Source organism: Antechinus flavipes, chromosome 5, assembly GCF_016432865.1.
Source record: "Antechinus flavipes isolate AdamAnt ecotype Samford, QLD, Australia chromosome 5, AdamAnt_v2, whole genome shotgun sequence".
In the NCBI taxonomy this organism is placed as follows: Eukaryota; Metazoa; Chordata; class Mammalia; order Dasyuromorphia; family Dasyuridae; genus Antechinus; species Antechinus flavipes.
The window spans coordinates 151,735,971-151,758,812 of NC_067402.1; the positions used below are offsets into that span (position 1 = coordinate 151,735,971).

General features: G+C 31.9%; 1 protein-coding gene across 1 annotated transcript in view; it reads right to left on the minus strand.

Moving 5' to 3' along the window:
* The window catches only part of SEMA3C (semaphorin 3C), a 200,462-nt gene that overhangs the window by 88,314 nt on the left and 89,306 nt on the right, over positions 1-22,842 (minus strand). Inside the window, exons 4-6 of the mRNA XM_052000701.1 lie at positions 15,861-16,021; positions 15,054-15,116; positions 4,277-4,396 (exon numbers count right to left, since the gene is read on the minus strand). Coding sequence (XP_051856661.1) covers positions 4,277-4,396; positions 15,054-15,116; positions 15,861-16,021 — 344 coding nt within the window. The remainder of the gene's footprint in view (positions 1-4,276; positions 4,397-15,053; positions 15,117-15,860; positions 16,022-22,842) is intronic.

A 22,842-nucleotide genomic window follows, 5' to 3' on the forward strand; every position in this document is an offset into this window, starting at 1 on the left:
ATAAACCTATATTCCTCCCATCTAAAAAGACTTGTCCTTGGAGAGAGAGCAAAGTGTCTATTAATTAACAAATTAATTAAATTCTATATTTACAATGGAGGGTTTTTATGGATAATTTTTAAGATCGTACTTCAAATTTAATATTACTGTATGGAATAAATAATTTGTAAATGGAATGTTTTTGATTGAAATGTGTACTCAGAGAATACATGACTCACAGTAATAGCTGACATATTTCATACATATGAGCAATTCTATATTTATTTTTATATTTTATATATTATATAATATGTGATAAACATATTATATAATAGATATTATATTAGAATCAGCTCTTCCTTTATAAGTGCTTTTCTAAACAGATAAGTTTAATTCAGTAAATCATATTTTTGTCACATGCATATATTTATTTCTAATTTAAGACTATTGGTACTTTACAAGATCTTAAAACTTTAGCTCTTTAGAAGACAATAAAAACAATGCAGTTCACAAGATAGTATTTTTACTCTTTGTTGTTGTTTGCTTGCATTTTGTTTTCTTTCTCATTTTTTTCTTTTTGATCTGATTTTCCTTGCACAGCATAATATTTAAGAAGGTGTCTGAATTCTTTTTAAAAATATAGAAGGACTCTAAAGAAAATCTTAGTAGAAAAATAATTTATTCATTATAAATCAGTTAAATGATACTGGAAAACATTCAGAAAATAAGCATACGATGCTACAATCATTCAAATAAAAACTAACATCACCATATGAAAAAATTATTTAGAACAATTCTGCAAGTCATTCCTAAAAGCTTGGTTCACCCTATAATCCATATGACAATCCAATGGCTTTACATTTTATGATAAAAGTAAATACAGATGTTAAGAATCTGTTAGTCTTAGATAACAGCATTCATAATAAAAATAATAACATGTTAAACAAAGATTTTATTAAAATTTTCACTTTTCTAATTAGTTTTTTATTGCATAGCCATATTCTGAATATCATTAGTAACAGCTTAAGTGAGCAAGGTTAAATCTTTGATATGTGCAAGTTAAATTTTATTTAACTATTTTAAGTGAGTACTTCAATTCAAATGAAACATTCATAATGATATGTCATGTTTCATTCACTGCTATAAATAATCATTCAAAAAAAGAATAAGTAGGAAAATTCATCTGAAATGAAACCCATCTATTTATTATTTATATAATTGATTTTTCAAAGCTAATCTTTTTTAGCATTCTTTAGGAACTCCCCAAAAATGCATTTTTCCTTTTACCAAATTTGGAAAATAAATGATAAATATTTTTCAAATATTGAAAATTTAAAGTCACCACAAAACATCCATAAAATTTGAACTGTATAAGAAAAATGTGTTTCCTATTCCAAAGCAAACATAAAATCACTGTGAATTCTACCACACATTTAAAGAACAATTTACTAAAATACTATATAAACTATTTGAAAAAATAGGGAATGAAGGACTCCTATCTAATTCCTTTTATGACACAGACATGGTACTGATACCTAAACCAGGTAGGTTGAAAACAGAGAAAGAAAATTATAGACCAATCTCCCTAATGAATATTGATGCAAAAATCTTAAATAAAATATTAGCAAAGAGATTACAGAAAATCATCCCCCAGATAATACAACATGACCAAGTAGGAGTTATACCAGGAATGCAGAGCTCGTTACACATGAGGAAAACTATTATCATAATTGACTATATAAATAACCAAATTAACAAAAACCACATGATTATCTCAATAGATGCAGAAAAGGCATTTCATAAAATCCCAATACCCATTCCTAATAAAAATATTAGCTACAATAGGAATAAATTGACTTTTTCTTAAACCAGTCAGTAGCATCTATTTAAAACCATAGGTAAACATCATATATAATGGGGATAAAATGGAACCATTCCCAATAAGATCAGGAGTAAACAAGGTTGCCCACTAACACCATTATTATTCAATATTGTATTAGAAATGCTAGTTTGGGGCAATGAGAAGAAAAAGAGATTAAAGGAATTAGAGTAGGTAATGAAGAAAGTAAAGTATCACTCTTTGCAGATGATATGATGATATATTTAGAGAATCCTAGGGAATCAACTAAAAACTATGAGAAGTAATCCACAACTTCAGCAAAGTAGCAAAGTTGCAGGATATCAAAAAAAAAAAATCCACACAAATCATCAGAATTTTTATACATCACTAACAAAATCCAACAGCAAGAGATACAAAGAGAAATTCCATTTAAAATAATTGTTGATAGTATAAAATATTTGGGAATCTATCTGCCAAGGCAAAGTCAGGAACTACATGAGCAAAACTACAAAACACTTTCCACACAAATAAAGTCATATCTAAGCAATTGGAAAAATATCAAGTGCTATTGGATAGGTTGAGTGAATGTAATAAAGATGATGATAATTCTTAAACTAATCTATTTATTTAGTACTATAGCAATCAGGCTCTCAAGAAACTATTTTAATGACTTAGAAAAAATAATAACAAAATTCATCTGGAAGAACAAAAGGTCAAGAATTTCAAAGGAATAAATGATGAGAAAAGCAAATGAATGTGGTCTAGCTGTGCCAGATCTAAAACTGTATTATATAGCAGTGGTCATCAAAACCATTTGGTACTGGCTAAGAAATAGAGAAGTTGACCTGTGGAATAGGTTAGGTTCACAGAACAAAATAGTCAATGATTATAGCAAACTATTTAACAAACCCAAAGGCCCCACTTTTGGGAATAAGAATTCACTGTTTGACAAAAAGTGCTGGGAAAATGGAAACTATTATGGCAGAAAGTAGGCATAGAACCACATCTATCACCATATACCAAGGTAAGGTTGAAATGGGTTCATTATGTAAAAATAAAAAATATTATAAACAGATTGGAAGAACATAGGATAGTTTACCTCTCAGATTTGTGAAGGAGGAAGGAATGTTTGAACAAAGAAGAACTAGAGAGTATTACTGATCACAAAATAGATAATTTTGATTATATTAAGTTAAAAAATTTTTGTACAAACAAAACTGATGCAGACAAGATTAGAAGGGAAGCAATAAACTGGGAAAATAGTTTTACATACAAAGGATCTGATAAAGGTCTCATTTCTAAAATATATAGAGAACTGATTCAAATTTATAATAGTTCAAACCATTCTCCAACTGACAAATGAGCGAAGTTTATTAACAGACAATTTTCAAATGAAGAAACTGAAACTATTGGTAGCCACATGAAATATGCTTCAAATCACCACTATTAATCAGAGAAATGAAAATTAAGACAACTCTGAGATACCATTACATACCTTTTCAGATTGGCTAAGAGGACAGGAAAAGATAATGACAAATGTTGCAGGGGATGTGGAAAAACATTGTTGGTGGAACTGTGAATAGATCCAACCATTCTGGAGAGCAGTTTGCAACTCTGATCAAAAAGTTATCAAACTTTGATCCAGCAGTATTTCTACTGGGATTATATCCCAAAGAGATCTTAAAGGAGGGAAAGGGACCCATGTATTTGTGGCAGCTCTCTTTGAAGTGTCAAGAAACTGGAAACTGAGTGGTTGCCCATCAATTGAACAATGGCTGAATAATGGTATATGAATGATATGGAAATTCTACTATTGTTCTATAAGAAATGACAGTAGGATGATTTCAGAGAAGCTTGGAGAGACCTACATGAACTGATGCTAAATGAAATGAGTAGAATCAGGAGATCATTATATATGGCAACCACAAAACTATATAATGATCAATTCTGATGGACATGGTTCTCTTTAACATTGAGATGATTCAAACCAGTTTCACTCTCTTAAGAGAGCCATCTACACCCAGAGAGAGAACTGTGGGAAAAGAGTGTGGACCACAACATAGCATTCTTATTCTCTCTGTTGTTATTTGATTGCATTTTGTTTTCTTTCTCGGTTTTTCTTTTTCTTCCTTCTTGATATGATTTTTCTTGTGCAGCAAGATAACTGTGTAAATATGTATACATATATTAGATCTAACATGTGTTTCAACATATTTAACATGGTGAATGTTATTTATGCTAGCTAAAGGAGGGGGTGGGGGAAAAGAGGGGAAAATTTGGAACAAAAGGTTTTGCAAGAGTCAATGTTGAAAAATTACCTGTGTATATGCTTGGTAAATAAAAAGCTTTAATAAAAAAAAATTAAAAAAGAACAAATGAAAGAAAGTTTTAAATATTAAGAACTCATTTAATATAAATCATCATAAAAGTGAAGATCATGAAACATTATGTACTTACCTCTGATCTGCGTCCTCTGTTCAAATATGTACATACTGGGCTAAAGGCACCACTTCCACAAACATAGAGATGAGTACGGTTGAAAGCCTGTATCACACGCACAAAGTTTCCACAGCCATGCTGTAAGAATATGTAAAGTGGTAAGTATGTATATATTTTTTCTCTCTTTTCCTCCCCTTTTCCTCTTTGTCTCTCTTCCTCTGTCTCTCTCTGTCTCTGTCTCTGCCTGTCTCTCTGTCTGCGTTTGTCTGTGTCTGTCTTTCTCTGTTTGTCTCTGTCTCTCAAGTCAAACTTAAGACAAAATTTATGTTCCCTTCATCCTTAAAACCATCTTTCTAAAGTGTATTTTAATTAAAATTAACTAGGTTTTATTTTATTTTCCCCATCTATCATTTCTTGTTGTTCATTTGATTAATCATTCTTGGCAGTAATTAGTAATTTTTCTTTCTGTAAAGAGAGCTTCTACAGTTGTTTCTTTTCTAGATTTTTATTATTAAGTGATAAACCACCAACTTTGTAATTAAAGGAATTAAAACTAGCTCAAGAGACAAGTTGTTTTATTTAAATGTTGAGGCATTTACATTTATATTCAATATATTCTTTATTCTGACATTTGTTTATAAAGATATCTAAAATGTGATCATATAACGTATATAGTATTTTGTTTCTCAGAAGGAATGGTATACAGATTATATATTTATATGTGTGTGTGTCTGCAGATATATGCAGTGTGTATATATCAGTAATAGTTGTGTACAGTAAGAATCAAATGTTTACTTTTTTCATCTTCATGTTCAAGCAGTCCAGGAATCTATATATAGTATTTTCCCCTAAACCAGAAAATCAATCTACTCCTATTATTCAAGTTGCATCAATTTTGCCTTAAGACTTGTAAACAAATTAATTTTGAATAAGAAATTACTAGTTAACCATTCTGCACCAGTGGTAATAAAAATAAATAAATCAAGAGAATCAGTTTGTCATAGAAAGTAAGAATGAGGTGACTCAGGTCCCATGCCCTAGAGCTACTACTTTCACATGAAGAAATTGAATTCAGGACTTTTTGAATAAGCTCAAAATTATATCATGTATTTTATGAGTTTCTGATAACAGTAGTATCTGGTATTTCATTACAAATTTTTTATAAATAACTTCTCTTGCAAATATCTTATGTCAACCTGAATTTTACAAACCTCTTTTATTCTTTCTCACACTATGTCTACTATGCATTGTACATTTTTGAAAAGCACTTACATTTTAAAGCTACCATATGTCCTTCCTGTCCTTCATCATTGTTTATGTTCTTCAGTGTCAACTTAATAATTCATTAAATTGTTATTTATTAGAGAAAAAAAAGATTTCTTATGTATAGGGGATATTTAGGGGATAAGGGAACAGCAGATAGCTTGTCAGAGAATAGCCTTCTATGCCTCTTTCATAAGATATTGTCATAATACTAGAATATTTAGGCAGCTCCTGATAGATCTTAATTAATATAACCACCTCATTTGCATTTAAAAAAACTCTACATAGAAGTGGCATTAGTCTACATCATTAATCAAAGTTCTCATATCATGAGCTTATGCTTTCAATCTATTTATGAATTCAATTATTTCCTTTATACATATTGCTCAAAAATTTCCCTCTCCCCAAATTCCATTTTATAATTTGTTTTGTAGAAATCAACACACTTTCATATGGCCCCTCAATATCAACTTTATTCTGTTCAACAGTACTCCCATCCTTCCAATCACTTGTCAATAATGTATTTTTGATTTTTCTATCACTCACTACATATCAAATCTATTGCCACTTCGTGTTAATTCTATCTCTACAAAATCTCTCATGTTAATCTTATTCACTATTAGAATCACTCATAAATAATTTTGTCTCTTTTCACTGAAATTCCTAGAGAAGTCTCTTAAGGTCTATTGTTTCAGACTTATTCCTTCTCAAATTCATTTTTCACACTACTACCAAAGCAATATACTTCCCAAATGCACATGCTTTGATCATGTCCTTCCTCAATAACTGTCGGTGGTTCTCCACTAGCTAATACAATGTAAATATCTTATCTTCTCCTTCAATGCTATCCTTGAGATCTTCCAATAGGAGGGACATATTTCACAATCCTTCCTTTAGAGGTTTTGTGTTTCAGACAAATGGTGATACCTTTTATCCCCGATTCTTGTATCATTCTGACAAGTCATCTTCAGGTTATTGTTTATCATGTCTATCATGCTTTTAAAGTGATTCTTTTTCTATGCTCATATTTTTAAGTCCTCCCTTCTTTCAAGGATGGAATCAGGTACTGTAGTTTTTATCAAGCCTTTCTCTCTCCAGGGAGAAGTGTTCTTTTCCTTCTGAAATTTATCAAAGTACTTGAATCTTTCATAAGTACAAAATGAAGGCAATCCCACTCCAATGTAACAGAATCTATTTCACTTTAGCATATTTGAACGGCTAGGAAATTTTTCCTTATTGAAATCCATTTTTCACACATTTTCAGCACATTGTTGGAATTTTAGTTCCTTTGTATTTATCTCACTTTTCTGCAATGGCTTCTAAATTGTAAACTTCTTGAAAGATGCAGTTGAGCCACATCTCTTTAATTCCTTTAATACTTATCTTGGTAAACACGATGGGTACCTAATGGTTTTAAAATTTTTATCTGAGGGCTTACTCCATGTTCGTCAGTTAGGTGGCAGAGTGAATGGAGTTCCAGTTCTGGAATTAGGAAGATTCATCTTCCTGAATTCAAATCTAGCTTCAGACATTTATTGGGGCTTGATCCTGGGCATGTTATTTAACCCTTTTTGTCAGTGCTCAAAAATACATTCTCAACATTGCGTTTACATTCCCTAAGCTACAGTAAATCAGTTTAATTGTCATGGGTCCCAGATTTAAAACAATTAAACAAAGAATATAAATCTGATCCAGATTTGAATATGAATAAATAAGAAACAAAGTGCTATAGGAATTCAAAGGCAAGAAACTGCAAGAATTGAGTAGAGGAAAGAAATGACAGAGTACTGATGGCATCTGATTTGACAAGCTTAAAGTATCAATATTATTTCAATAGGTACTTTCAAAGATTCTTGCATTCCAGATATAGAAAATGCTATCAAAAATAAATGAATTGACAAATTTCAATTAAAAACTTTCTTTATATCTGTCATTGAGCTACATGCATAACTCTTAGCCAGCCATCTATCTCCTACTTCTATAAGTGAATACAAAATGTCCAATTAATTAATATAACAATACAAATTATTTAATATAAAGTAATGGGAGGAGAGAAGAGTAATTAGGAGCATAGAAATTGGCACAGAAAAAATGCTTGCATAGAAGTTGGTGTGTCAGCAGAAAAGGATAAAATATAAAATTTAAAGGATGAAAATAGGAACCAGACCTCCAATTTTATAGAATTCCAATATGAGGAAAATCCATCAACAAATATAGATTGAAACCTTCTTTTTCATTTATAATCTCAAAGAGTTGCCTAGGACACTGAGATGATAAATGCCTAGTCTAAGTTGATACTCCCTAGATGAGATAGAGGCAGGATTCGAATCCAGATTTTCCTAGTTCTGAGTTCAGACTACTCTGCACTATTTCATCTTGTGCTATTCCATTCTGTTTTTCAAAAATTAAAATATATAAATTTCATCATTTATTGTTATTATTAGTTATTAATTACTATTAATTAGAAATGGCACCTGGGATAAAAGGATTTTGAGTTGAAGCTAACCTTGCAAACCATTTTCCCCAACCATTTCATTTTACATAAAAGGAAAATGAAGATTAAAGAGATAACATGATCTGCACACACTCAGAGAGAGAGAGGGAGCAGAGCCAGACCTTCTGAGACCAAATTCTCTATGTTATATTGTGCTGTTGTATAAGATGAGTGTGTGAAAGGACTGTTATTTAGAGTTTGATTACTATGTGAAGTAAAATGATGAAAGGCAAATTATTATTATCATTATTATTATTTTGCTGAGGCAATTGAGGTTAAATGGCTTGCCTAGGGTCACATAGCTAGAAAGTGTTAAGTGTCTGAGGCAAGATTTTTGAACTCAGTTCTTCCTGACTTCAGGGCAGGTGCTTTATCCACTGCACCAACAAGCTGCCCCGGCAAATTATTTCTTATAATGAGTCCAAATTAATTTTCCTATGGATTCCATTTCATTGTTCTTGTGGTAAAGAAGAAGAATCCAAAATGTTACCAGCCCCAAGGGAACTCACGGTACAGTAGGGTTGATAACACATGAAACAATAATGAAGTAGGAAATAAAATACATAATTAAGTGCTAAGCTATGCAGAACAGACTTTATGTCTGGCCAAAGTGTAACTTAAAGTGGTGCTTATCTTAAAGGCTGACCAAAAATGTTAACATCTATTTGATCATCCCAAATGGAAACAACAGTGGGCAACAAATTGAGGTTTCTTCTTTTGCTTGCTTTCTATACTGATGGATATTTCAATAAAACCTTTCACTTGAACTCTTGTGTACCATACATACTTTGTTCTTTGTACTGGAAAAACATCTCTTGACTAAATTTAGTTCTAACTGTCCTGAATTAATTACATGTAACATTCTTATCAAATACACTGGTTTTTTTTTTTTAATTTTCAGTCCAGATGTGGGCCCTCAAAATTATTTTTCTGAAGAAATTGTTAAAATATACTTAATTTATCAAAGTTGAAAGTTTCAGGGAATGTCACCAATAGCACTTTATCTTGGGACTAGAACTTCATGTATATCAAATTGGTGATAACTAGTACAAATAATAATGAATTTCAGATAAATCATTCGTCTAAGTTTTCTGAAATTTAGCTACTTTCTTACTGTAATTTTCCTTCTCCTAGTGTATAAGTCTAAATGCATTGTTTTTTAGGATGGCTGGGGATAAAGAGCTGCTTGCACATCATTGGTTATTTCTTCTCTAGACATGCTGCTTTTTTCATGCATCTTATTCTGGAATTCTCCACAATAAATTACTCTATAAACTATGTTACAATTCTGGGGCAACCCTGGTTGTGACATCACATGTGAAGTCCATTTTCTTTGACTAAATAAGATCCCAACTTTCCTATAAAAATCCAAACTTATTTATGTATTCTTTAGCAGCCTCAATGATATGAATAATTATAGAATAATGATTCCTATTCATTAGAACAAGTGAAAAATTGGAAAGCAAAAACTAAACCTTAGTATGGCAGTGTCACAAATACTGAATTCTGCCAGTGAATAGTAAGTTTTAGCACCTATCATAACGAGGAACAAATGTGGCCTTTTTGTTCTGGGTTAATCATCTTTCAGTTATGATTAACTCATTTTGACCCAATATGAGGTTTTCTTGACAAAGATACTGGACAAGTTTGACATTTCCTTTACAGATGAGGAATCTCATCTGTGACAAACAGGGTTAAAAGACTTGCCCAGGTTATATAGATAGTAAGAATCTGAGACCAAAATTGAACTCATGAAGATGAATCTGATTCTAGACTTGGCATTCTAATTTATTGTGCTACCTAGCTATCCTTCAGTATTGCCCATAGTGTCCTTTTATTGTTGCCCTTGCCTCCCACTCCATACTTCTACTTTTCCACTTACACTAGTTAGCTTTCTTTTGAAATTGCCAAAAAAAAATTATTGCTTTGCCTTTAGTAATTAGTCTAGTCTTTCTGTGAAGCCCTCTTCAATTCTCTGGAGACTAATCACTGCATTGAATTAGAATATAAAATTACTATTTTAAGCAATTTAATTTGAAAGTATGTTTTAAGAAGTATTGATCCTCTCTGAATTTTATGTATCTAAAATTTTTCTATGCCATTTTTATTTTAAAATTTGGAAGATTCTTTTAAATTAGGCTTTTAAAGGTGATAATATTTTATACTAAAATAACATTATTGATCCACACAATTGGAAAAGATTATAGAATTCACCTAATCCAATTCATAATTGAATAGAAGGCTTGAATATGATACCCAACAGGGACTGTCCTTTTCTCTATCTCAAGACTTTCACAAATGGATAGCTTACTCTCTCAAACAAAGGGATCTTTTTCTGTGGAATAATTCTATTAAGATTATTTTCCTCATGTTGCGACAAAATTTGGATCTTCTTAATTTTCAACCATTCTCTTTTTACTACCTATTCAGCTATATCTACCCTCCTCCTAGTAGCTAAGAGATGAAGAGATAGACAATACTACAGAAAGAAAAAAAAAGGAAAGTAGCTAATCTTTTATTTATGACTATCTTTAATAAATAGATCAACTGCAAAATATTCTGATTGTCCACATACCTTTCTTTAAGGTCTTTAAGGTCTACATGTCTTTAAGACAGTACCAAAACAATTTTACAACAAAATTCTTACTTCTGGTTGTGACAATTTTACAGAGATGATATGAATCTAAAGAATACCTACTCAGCATTTGAACAAGGAACAAAGCACTATGGTTTTGAATAGTATTGTTGTAAGGCTCTAAATGACAGTACAGTGGATAGAGTCCTGCTCTTATGGTCAGGAAAACTCAATTTCCTGAGTTCAAATCTGGCCACATATGCTAGCTGTGTGACTGAACACTGTTTGCCTCAGTTTCCTCATCTGTAAAATGAACTAGAGAAGAAAATGGCAAACACTCCAGTATATCTACCAAGAAAACCCAAATGGGGTCACAATGAGTCAGATACAACTTAATAACAAACAAGTAGTCACAGAGGAAGTATGTGGTTGTCTGGTTCCAGAAATGGAACATCTCAAGAAAAATGTCCCAAATAAATTATTTTAATATTTTTCATTTTTAGACATAACTAATATCAGTGAATTAGATTTTTATTTTATCTTAGGTTTATCAGTTCCTCCACACCACAAAGAAAACCAAAAACAATACAAAGTGAAAAATGAAGCCTGCTTAGTGGAAAGGCCATTTGATTTGGTCTAAGAAAATCTGAGTTTGAAAACTGACTTGGCTACTGCAGCTTTAATATCTCTGGGCATTAATTTCCTCGTCTGTAATGTAAATGTTTGGGTGAAATAATCTCAAAGATATTTTCTACCTCTAACTCATATAATCAAATAGCTAAATATTTGACAGTGCTTATCTATTGAAACCTGAGAGAATTCAACAAAAATAAGTGACCTGAAAGTTATTTCCTTTGTTTGCAATTCTTCTTTAATCATTACATAGTTGTGAGAGCTAGCAAATAATACTTTTAAATAAAGCTTTTAAATTGCTATTTGTTCAATGTGTAGGCCCAGATTTTTATCAATTGATATTCCTTGTTCCATTTAAGTGATTTTTGTGGGCAGAAGAAATGAAGTCCTTTTAATAAAGTTATTACTAAAGAAAATATCCTTGCCAATAACATAGGTTACTTCATCATGGACGCAGAAAATCCCATTCTATATAGAGAGAGTAAAGTTGATATTGCATCTGTGTCATGTTTATACATATTTATAGGCAAGATTATGCATATGTGTGGGAAATCTTATTTATTTTATTCAAAACAATTCAACATTGGTTATTTGGTATATTCATTAATCCCTATTTTCCTTGGATTTGTATCTGAAAGTTTGTCATCCAATTTTCAGCTTGAAAAATAGTATCTATATTAATAAAATATAAAATTATGTGGAGAACTACATGAAACAAAGGGATGTAAATACCAATGGATTGGAGGGAGAAATTATAATAGTATTATATTAGCAAAGGTTATTAGAGATGGGGAAAAAAAAGAAATATCTACCAGCACAACTCAATTGCTTGTATGATTCCTTATCTGTAAGAGTATAAGGATTCTTATTTGCTGTGATTTGATTTTTAAAGTATACTCTATTATGATATAACAGGTGTGACATTTCATCAATAATTTAATTAAAATTTGTATCTCACTAACAAGGGGGGGAAAAACATTTTTGACACTAAATGTGTGTCTGCTCAATGTATTATACCACATTCTCACCATCTGTGTCACCCTTTGCTTTGTATAAAAGATAATAAAACATGAATGTCAGTGATAAAACATATGCAATAAAGGAGAAAAAAAGACAAAAATAGGTCATGCAGAGGTGTTTACAAGTGAATAGATTAACATTTCCAAAAAGATGCTTTCGGTTGAAAATTTTGTGTATCTAAAAGCTGCTAATTTATTTTGTAATTATTAACTAATTGCTTTTGGTTTGTTTTTTCTTTTTTAAATTGTGGGACAAGAAAAAATAATGGATAGAAAGACAGCCTCAATATCAGGTATATCTGGATTGAAGACCCACTTCTGATATAGACTCACTGTGTGACCCTGGCGCAAGTCAACGTGTTGCCTCTTCCAGGTTGCAGGCAAATCTCTTAAGATTTTAAGATTTCAAAGGAGGTACCCACCTGCATTGACTGAAGGAGTTTCCTCATTGGAAGTCCCATCTACCCATAACATTACAGATCTAAGTACAAAATCAAAATATTTTTTTTCTTAAAAAAACCTTTTAGAGATTGAATACTTTAAACCACCTCTTAATGGATTACTCTATGTTAATTAATTTAGTTTCTCTTCCAAAGAAATACTCTAAAAATATAATGCCCTTCCATAGGCATCAAGCATCATACTCAAAACTCTGACAACAATAAAAAGCAACTACACTCAAGAAAAATATAAGAAGAGTAATGAGAATTATTATTACAGAAATGTGATAGAGAATGATGTGATAAGGTCAGAGTCTTAAATGAAAACTGAAATTGAAAAGAGAGTTGCTTTCAATTAAGTTAGTTAAGTAACAAGGATAAGAGGCCAGAAAGAGGAGTAAAAGCTTTGAGAGAGAAACCAAATCCTGTCACTAACTAGGACCTGTGTACCTATAGGCAAGGATAGGAAATTGGTCTCTTTTGGACCCCAGTTTCTTCATCTGAATAGGATATGTTATAGATTTGATAACTCTAAAGATCTCTTCTAGCTCAATTCTATGATCCCATGCTACTGAATCACTCGTTCAAGAAAATGTGGAAAATCAGGGGGAATTGCCAGGACTAGAATCCATATGGAGAAGTAGGTCTTCAGTGAATTTTCTGTATTAACTAAAACTTTTTGAATAAAGGATAATCAATTATCAGGATTTATAGCCACAAGCTATCCTGAACTACAAAGTGTTTTTGAAGCAAATGCTTCAGTAAAACTAAATTATACAAGGAAAAGCATTAATTGAACTATCTATGTATGCATATATATAACACATTAATTATTAGGTTGTTATTTTACATGTGCATGGCAAATTAATTATATAGACTCATTTTTTCCACACTTCCCTCTGGATGTCTGAGCTTTTATTCTTCTCGTCATATTCTCAATTCACTCTTTTGGGAAGAAGAAACTAACAACTTTTAAACCCTTTATCATTTCTCCAAATAGCTCATGTTTCCCCTCTTCACAGAGCAAGTTCTAGGTACAGGACCATTTAATCAGATTTAACTTTGTTTCTCCCATCATGGGTAGAATAATTTAACTACAAAGTGTGACCCACAAAATGATGCAATTGGATCCTTACTGGCTGCAGTCCATTTCAGTTCCACTCTGCTCAGAGCCAAGTTCCCTTCTTCCATAACTGTGACTATTCTTAGACTATGGATAAAATTCAAATACTTTAAAGTCTCTCAAACTCATGGACAATGAAACATTTTCTTGTCATTCTTTTGATCTTCTTTGGTGAGCCTCAGTATTTCACTATCTTTCTTCAAAAGGGAGTGGTAATCCATCTCTGTTAAGCAGTGATACATTTTTAATGGACAGACCTAAATAATTCCTTAAATCATGATTAGTCTCCTTACTTATACAAAATACACATCAATGTAATATTGAGTATAAGGCCAGAACTTGACAAATGAAATTCAATTCTTTGTGGCTACTGCTTCTATATTTGGAATTGTGTGTGTGTGTGTGTGTGTGTGTGTGTGTGTGTGTGTGTGTGTTTCCCCATGTTTTCTACATCTAAATCCTGGCCCCTAAGATACAATCACTTGTCAGGGAATTAGGCATTTCTAGGTCCAAATCTATGTTAAACACAATTATATTACATTTTGTCACTTGGATGAAGTGAACAAAATTGCAAGTATATTGTGTTTCATAACAAGTACCTTAGAGCCTCATTCTTATAATGAAATAACAATACCTAAATTTTAATATCATAAGTCCCCTAACTTTCTGCATGAGCTTTGACAACTCATTTGACTTCTTATATTGGCAATAGAAAAGTATAATAATATTGCCATCATTATTCTCACAATTGAAAATTTTAGGATGAAGTGCTCCTGGCTATGATGCAATATAAACCATCAATATTTTTTTTCAAACACTATACAATGACCACCTACAGGACTCTGAAAAGTGCAAGCTAACCACTGCCTTTTTGTAAAATATTTAAAAGTCCAATTAATACCAGAAAGCTGCTTAAGGTACTTGCATTATTATTACTTGAGCAGCTTGCAGAGTATCTTCTTAGATACAGTAGAAACAACATCGTTACTCAAATCCATCACTAAACACATCCAAGAACAATCACAAAAATAAAATGAGGCACACTTTTTACTTAGATGGGAGATCCGAAGATATAGAAAACATGCAGATTCCAAACTCATTAAATTTCTATGTTTGTCATAAGTTCAAAAATTATTTAAAACATTTACATTCTTTGCCTCAATTCTGGTTACCCACAAGGTACTCTGACACAAATGCCAAATGTTTAATAAAAACATCATAAAAAAATCACAAGCAAGAAACACTTACTGTAGGGTCTTTGCCAGCCATTTTGCACTCTTCAACTTTGTTTGCAGATGCAGGCCAGAAAATCTGTTTGGAAAGTAAAAGGTCATATAAGTTTTTGTTATTGTTTTTCAGTTACTTTAGTATTAGCCAACTCTTCATGACCCCACGTGGAGTTTTATTGGCAAAGATACTGAAGTAGTTTACCATTTCTTTCTCCAGCTCATTTTGGAGATGAGGGAATTAAAGCAAATAGGGTTAAGGGACTCACCCAGGGTCACATAGTTAGCAAATGTCTGAGGACAAATTTGAATGTAAGTTCTTCTGATCCAAAGCCACTGAAACACCTAATGATTCCATAATATAAGTAGCATATATAAAAAATATATTGTCATCACTTAATTGTTGCTAATAGGGTCCTTTCAAAACACTTCTAAAATCACTATTCTGATCACTTGTCTTTTTTACATTTACATTGTAAGACTGGTTCCTAAAGGATATGTGAATTTTTTTTTTCCTTTTATCTTATTTTATATTTAAACCCATTTCTTCAGTTCCATTTAATCCAAGGCAATGGTCCAAGAAAAAAATCCCTTTTTTTCGTATTTTAGAGCATAAACCTGTGGTTAGATAGGAGAAATTGGAATAACTCTATTATTTTACTTATGCTACCTATGAAATAAAATCACATTTTTTCCTAAGCAATGGGCCTGGACACTTGCCTACTGGTCTAATGAAATACACATTTCTTTCTCTTTTTCTTTCTGTATACAACAACAGAAAAACACATTATGAGGCAATTTTGAGTTCTGAAAACATTTTTGAACTTACACTCAGAGGGTCCTGGCTTATGTTATTGATATTCAAAGACAGAATGTGATCTTTGCTGCCCACATATATCCGGTCCTGATCTTCATCCATTAATAATATCCTGTAGTCTAATGGATTGTGGGAAAGACTGTAATATTCAGAGGTCTTGGTTTCCCGCAGCTCTGAAACAGTGAATTGCAGAAATTAGTTTTTTTTTTTAATTTCTTCCTTTTATAATTTCACTTTTTCACAATACAAAAAGAATGCCTTTATTTTCCACCTGTTCGTGACAAAGTAGTTTAGTAACTTAAGTAATTCATTTCCATTTATGTTGGTTTTTTAAAGTTGTCTTTCATAAAGTAAAAATATTTATCTACCTGCTAAACTAGAAAGCGTCTATTATTTAATGGTTGTCATTGTTTATTTTCTCAATATAGAAGACTAAGCATTCATTAAACAAGGAAAATTTATAATGACTTATGAAATGATGAGGTACCTGCAAAGAAATCTTAGGAAAGCAGATACAAAGCAGGCAGGAAGCATAGCACATATTTTAGGGTGATGGTAATGGATGGATTTATTTATTTTTATTTTTAAAAGTTTTTTTTTTATTTTCAAAACATATGCATGAATAATTTTACAACATTGACCCTTGTACAACCTTGTGTTTCAGATTTTCCTCTCCTTTCCCCGCCATCCCCTCCCCTAGACGGCAAGTAATCCAATATATGTCATACATGTTAAAATATATGTTAAATCCAATATGTGAAAACATGTTTATACAGTTCTCTTACTGCACAAGAGAAATCAGATCAAAAAGGGAAGAAAATATGTAGGAAAATAAAATGAAAGTGAACAACATCAAAAAGAGTGAGAATGTTATGTTGTGATCCACATTCAGCTCCCACAATCCTTTCTCTGGGTATAGATGGCTTTCTTCATCACATGTTCATTGGAACTAGCCTCAATCATCTCATTGTTGGAAAGAGTCATATACATCAGAATTGATCATCAAATAATATTGATGTTGCCATGCACAATGATCTCCTGGTTCTGCTCATTTCACTTAACATCAGTTCAAGTAAGTCTCTCCAGGTCTCTCTAAAATCATCCTCCTGATTATTTCTTATATAATAATATTCTATAAAATGCATGTATCATAACTTATTCATCCATTCTCCAACTGATGGGCATCCACTCAGTTTCCAGTTTCTTGCCTCTACAAAAAGGGCTGTCACAAACATGTTTGCACAAGTAGGTCCCTTATCTTCCTTTAAGATCTCTTTGGGATAAAGGCCCAATAAAAACACTGCTGGAAAGAAGGGTATACATAGTTTGATAACTTTTTGAGCATAGTTCCAAATTACTCTTCAGAATGGCTGGATTCATTCACAGTTCCACCAACAATGCATTAGTGTCCCTCCCAGTTTTCCCATAAATACCTCCAACATTAGTCATTATCTTTTCCTGTTATCTTAGCCAATCTGAGAGGTGTGTAATAGTATCTCAGAATTGTCTTAATTTGCATTTCTCTGATCACTAGTGATTTAGAGCACCTTCTCATATGATTGGAAATGGTTTCAATTTCTTCATCTGAAAATTGTCTGTTCATATCCTTTAACCATTTATCAAATAGAAAATGACTTGAATTCTTATAAATCTGAGTTAATTCTATTTTTTAGAAAAGAGGCCTTTATCAGAACCCTTAAATGTAAAAATGTTTTCCCAATTTATTTCTTCCCTTCTAATCTTGTGTGCATTAGTTGTATTTGTACAAAAACTTTTAAACTTAATATAATCAAAATTATCTATTTGGTGTTCAATTATGAGTTCCAGGTCTTCTTTGGAAAAAAATTTCTTCCTTCTTCACAGATCTGAGGTAAACTATCCTATGTTCTTCTAATTTGTTTAAAATATCACTCTTTATGTCTAAATCATGAACTCATTTTGACCTTATCTTGGTATGTGATGTTAGGTGTGGGTCAATGCCTAGTTTCTGCCATGCTAATTATGGATGGAGTATTTAATGGAGATTAACTCACTATTTTACCTTAAGGAAATAATTTTCCTTTTCTGGGTATGTTTTCTATATCTATAAAGTGAGAGGAGCAGATAGGATAGTGTCCATTTCCCCATCCTCCCTTAATATTTTGTGATTTATTTTTAACCAAATCATTTGAGCCATACAGGTTTGCAAAATTTTTCATTCTGTTATTATTTTGGGAACCAGCAGTAAAAAAATCAATTGCAATGAAACACCAGATACTTACAAAGGGAAAGTTAAGTAACAACTTCAAGGAAGTGTAAATTGTTTCTTATTACCCTTACCATTTCCTCTTTCTTGATCTCAACTGGCATCTGTTCTTGAGAAGATCATTCAATCTCACTTAATATTGCTCTCCACTATCAGGGTCACTATAGAGAGCTTAATTGAAATGATACATGATTCCATGATTTAAACTGGGTGGTAGGGAATGGTAGAGGGAACCAGACATTTACTCATTAAATTTTATTCTAAAATAAGTCAATCTATATCTTTAAAGCAATCTTTTGTATTTAAAATGAAATACAGGCACTTGAACAAAGATTCATAGATACAAATAAACCAACAAGTGAACTGGTAAACCACGTCTCATATGCAGACACTAATGCTCATTTAACAAGTTTCACAATGAATAAATGCTTTTGTAATTGACCTTTGAAGACAATGAATGTACTGTGACAATACAAAGTTCAATATTCATTATAGTTGATATGATTTTCTTCTAGTCAAAATGCTTCTTGATTACATTTAAGCCTCTTGTCAAAGGAATTCAGTTGCTCTGTTTTCTTATCATCTTCTCTGAGATTCAAAAATCCTAGGTAGATGTATGTTGTTCTAGACAAAGGAAAACTATTTTCACAATTCTATGAGTTGAATTACAAATATTTCTCTTGAATTTTTCACCTCTTTGTGATTCAAATTAAACCAAAGTTGAAAATTATGGGATTGCCAGTTCCACTTGTTCAGTGATAAAGAGAGCCATCTACACTCAGAGAGAAGATAGTGAAAACTGAGTATAAACCACAACACAGCATTCTCACTCTCTCTGTTGTTTGCATGCATTTTGTTTTGTTTTGCAGGTTTTTTTTCTTTCTTCTTGATCTGATTTTTCTTGGGCAGCAAGATAACCTTATAAATATGTTTGTATATACTGGATTTAACTTATATTTAACATATTTAATGTATTGAACTACCTGCTATCTAGGGGAGAGGGTGGGGAGAAACAGGGGAAAATCTGGAACAGAAAGTTTTGCAAGGATCAATGTTGAAAAATTACTCATGCATATGTTTTGTAAATAAAAACTTTAATAATAATAAAATTTTTAAAGAAAATTTTGGGGTTGCTTATAAAGTACTACAAACTATATCTGATTGTGAATACCTGAATCTTAAAAATAAACTGACCAATACTCATTTCATGAGCTTAGTAGCTTCCAGGCCCTGTGCTAAATACTGGGATACAAAGAAACTGCAAAGATTAGTCCCTGCGTCCAAGAAGTTTGTTTACATTTTAATCGATGATATAACATACACACAAATTCATATAGATGTTAATTCAAGGAATTTAAGGAAAGTACTACAAGTTGGAAAGAAAAAAGGGTCTACTTTAGAAGGTAACAATTGAATTTAGAATTCAAGAAGGCAGACATTCTTAGAGATAGAAATGAAGATAAGAGAATAGTTAGTACATGTACTGAGATGATGGATGGAGCATTATGTGTGAGAACCATATATCTTTCAGAATGAAAAGACCATAGATCATGGTGGAGTAAGAAAATGTATAATATGCCTTCCAGTTCAAAATCCTACTATATAAAAATATTTTTAACATTTCAATAATAAAGAAGGGAAGCCAGAATAGTGGGTAAAAATTGATTTGGGTATTAAAATATTCCCAAATTTATATATTTATATGTAATATTAAAATATTCACCAACATTCAGTAGTATGTTCTCTATCAAATTATCTTGTCTATTATTATCTTGTAGATTCACTTGTTGATTCAATTAAGGAAACAAAAGAACATAGTATTCTATCACTAACTTACTGTCCCAGTACTGATTTGCTATTCAATCCAACAGTCCAATTTCTGTTCATACTTCAACAGACATGAAACTTGATCTTTGGTTCTCCCTATAAAAAGGCTTTGGATTTCTTTTGAAGTTTTAAAATGCTCTTGAAGCTTTAAAAATGCAAGAACTTTGATATTAGGGACTGTTTTATTTTTGTCTTTATGTAACTAGCACCTGTTAGAGTGCCTGATAGTAGGCACTTAATTAATCATTACTAATTGATTAAGTAGGAAAACAAAGAGATTCCAAGACTAGTGCTATAATGAACTATGCTAAAGGGGTAAGTTTCATGTTGCACATGATAAACAGGCCCACACAAAGCTAGAATTACATATGATAAAAAGAGCTACTTTGGTTAACATATACCTACTCAGATTCTTTCTTGTGTTTATTGTTGAGGTTGAAAAGGGGGGACCCTAAAAGTCCCAGACCAGTGTTGTGAAGTATCTCAAAAGAATTTGCAGGATTGAACCCATCTCTGAGTCAAAGGGCAAAGTTTAATAAAAGTAATGTGATACCATTACTGAGCAGATTGAATTGTAAGGGAATTCAGAAAAGAAATAGAACCAAGGAGAGTCATTTTATCCAACTTCTACCAGAGATATGCTAATTCTATGGGCTCAAAGACTAAGGAGTCTATCATTGGCAAGTTAATTCTACAATCCAAGAGTAGAGCTGGGGAGTAATCTCCAGATGAATTGAGAGTGGTCTCTGAAATCTGATTATCACTGACCAGATCATCAGTCAGCAATGAACTGAGAAGTAGTCTATTCAAAATCAGACAGATTGGGCACAGGAGTTTCCTGAGGCAGACTCCAAAACCAAAAGTGTTAGGGTTTTATATTACATCACTCTCAATAAAACATCTAAGGTTGTTATTATTGGAATTCCTAAAAAATGAATTATTTGACTAAAGAAAATGAGTGGCACAATAGAAAATGCTATCAGTTTATTATAAATTATATAATTTTATAATTTGCTGAATTCTAACAGAGGTAAGCCTTGATGAATTTCATAAAACATAGAGATCTCATTTAGACTGAAGGTGCAGGTAGCAGATAATGGTTTATAAGACAAAAACCTTCAATTATATCCTAGTTATGGCTTCAACTAAGATGATATAGCACTAAAAAGGTGAAAGGTCACATAAAGAACAAAAAGGGCTCTGGAAAGTTGGGAACATTTCCTGGTAAATTAAATTATTCAAAAAAGCAAAGACTTAGTGCATGCTTCTGCCAAGAAATCCAAATTATCATAGCATCTCCATCATGGAAAATTACAGCAGTACACTCCATGCCAAATTTCCTTAAGGGAAAATTTTCAGTTGAACAATTGTCTCACCTGAAGTTCACAACTACATTTAAAATTATTTTTACTGTTCATTTTAATGAAAAGGACTGCTCCCTTTAAGTTTGAGTCACAGCTTCTCCCTAAAGAGTGATACACCTCAACAAATGAAGTGTTTAGCATTCAGACTATTTACTATTGTACAGCAATCAAAACAGCTTTTAACATATCCCATCTATAAATGAATCTACAACTATAACCACTGAAATCTCACTTTAGTTTTCTGTATTCAATCTGTAAGTGGGCTCTGTCTTAGATTTTCAGAGGTGACCAAATACCAATCTGAGTCATGAACTCAGAAATTTTATCTTTGAGCAATTATAATTTATTTTATTACCCATATAAATTATCCGTAATACCAAAACTTTAGGGTACATTCTCTGCCTCAGAATCACTATACCTTTCAAAAAACCTTAAGAACTGGCAGCAGGGAATGATCATTGTATTTTATTTATCTATCCAGTTTAAAAGTCAATTCCAAGAAAGTTTTCAATTAGAAGCACATGTAATAACAGAAATAGGAGAAGATCTATATGGTCTGATTAAATATATTTTTAAGGTTTATAAAGCTCACTGCTTATTCATTCAAACATTTATTGAGACTTTACTATGTGGAAACAGTAAAATAGACATTTTATGGGATAAAAACTACATATAAAATAAAATCCTGAACAGATTGAAACATAAATTGATCTTCCATTCTATTAGGAAATAGAGGAAAAAAAAACATGAGACTTCTTTCTAAAACATCCAACTTGCATTTCCTACTGGCAGAACTACAGATTTCAAATGGAATTTCTTATGAGACAAAAATCAAAGTCATATAATGTTTAGATTCAATAATAATGCTTCTGACAGCATCAGTTTCTTAATTGTATTTTATCTTCTAAAGAATTAGGCACTATTCTCTCTCTTAGAATTGTTTCTCCTCTGCTCTTTTTCCTCTTCTTTTTCGACCTCTCTTCTTTTTTCACTCCTCCTTATGACTTATTGATATCATCCAGTCTTTTTTTTTGGGGGGGGGCAAGTGGGGGGAATTGGCCTCTCAGAGGCAATCATGATATTAAGACTATCAAGTTAGTAATGAAGGCTGGCTTGTTCATTTAGAAAAAAAAGCTGGCTGATCAGGACAAGGGCTGACAAACTGTAGCAGACTGACTGGCAGCCAGTATCACCTACCTATTTCCTAACACAAACAAGGAAAGAAATATGGGAAGACATAGCAAGCAAACAGAGTGCCAAACCCTGCACTTGGAAAAATCAAAATCAATATCAATCAGTTCTAAAGAGGGATGGGGATAGTAGAGAACTCCAGGAACAGTAATAGTAATGACCAAGAATTTCTCATCTAGGCACTCAGCCAGGAAGAACAGTAGTAGCCATGAATAAGGAATCACCAGGAACTTTACATAGCAGTGTAATTCCTCAAGGTACAGGAAATCTGAGATTTCCTCTCATTTTCAAGGAGTATGGAAGTGAGGGAGAGAGGGAATTAAATATGTTAAAGCAGAAAATACATTAAAGTGAACAACAGAACTTG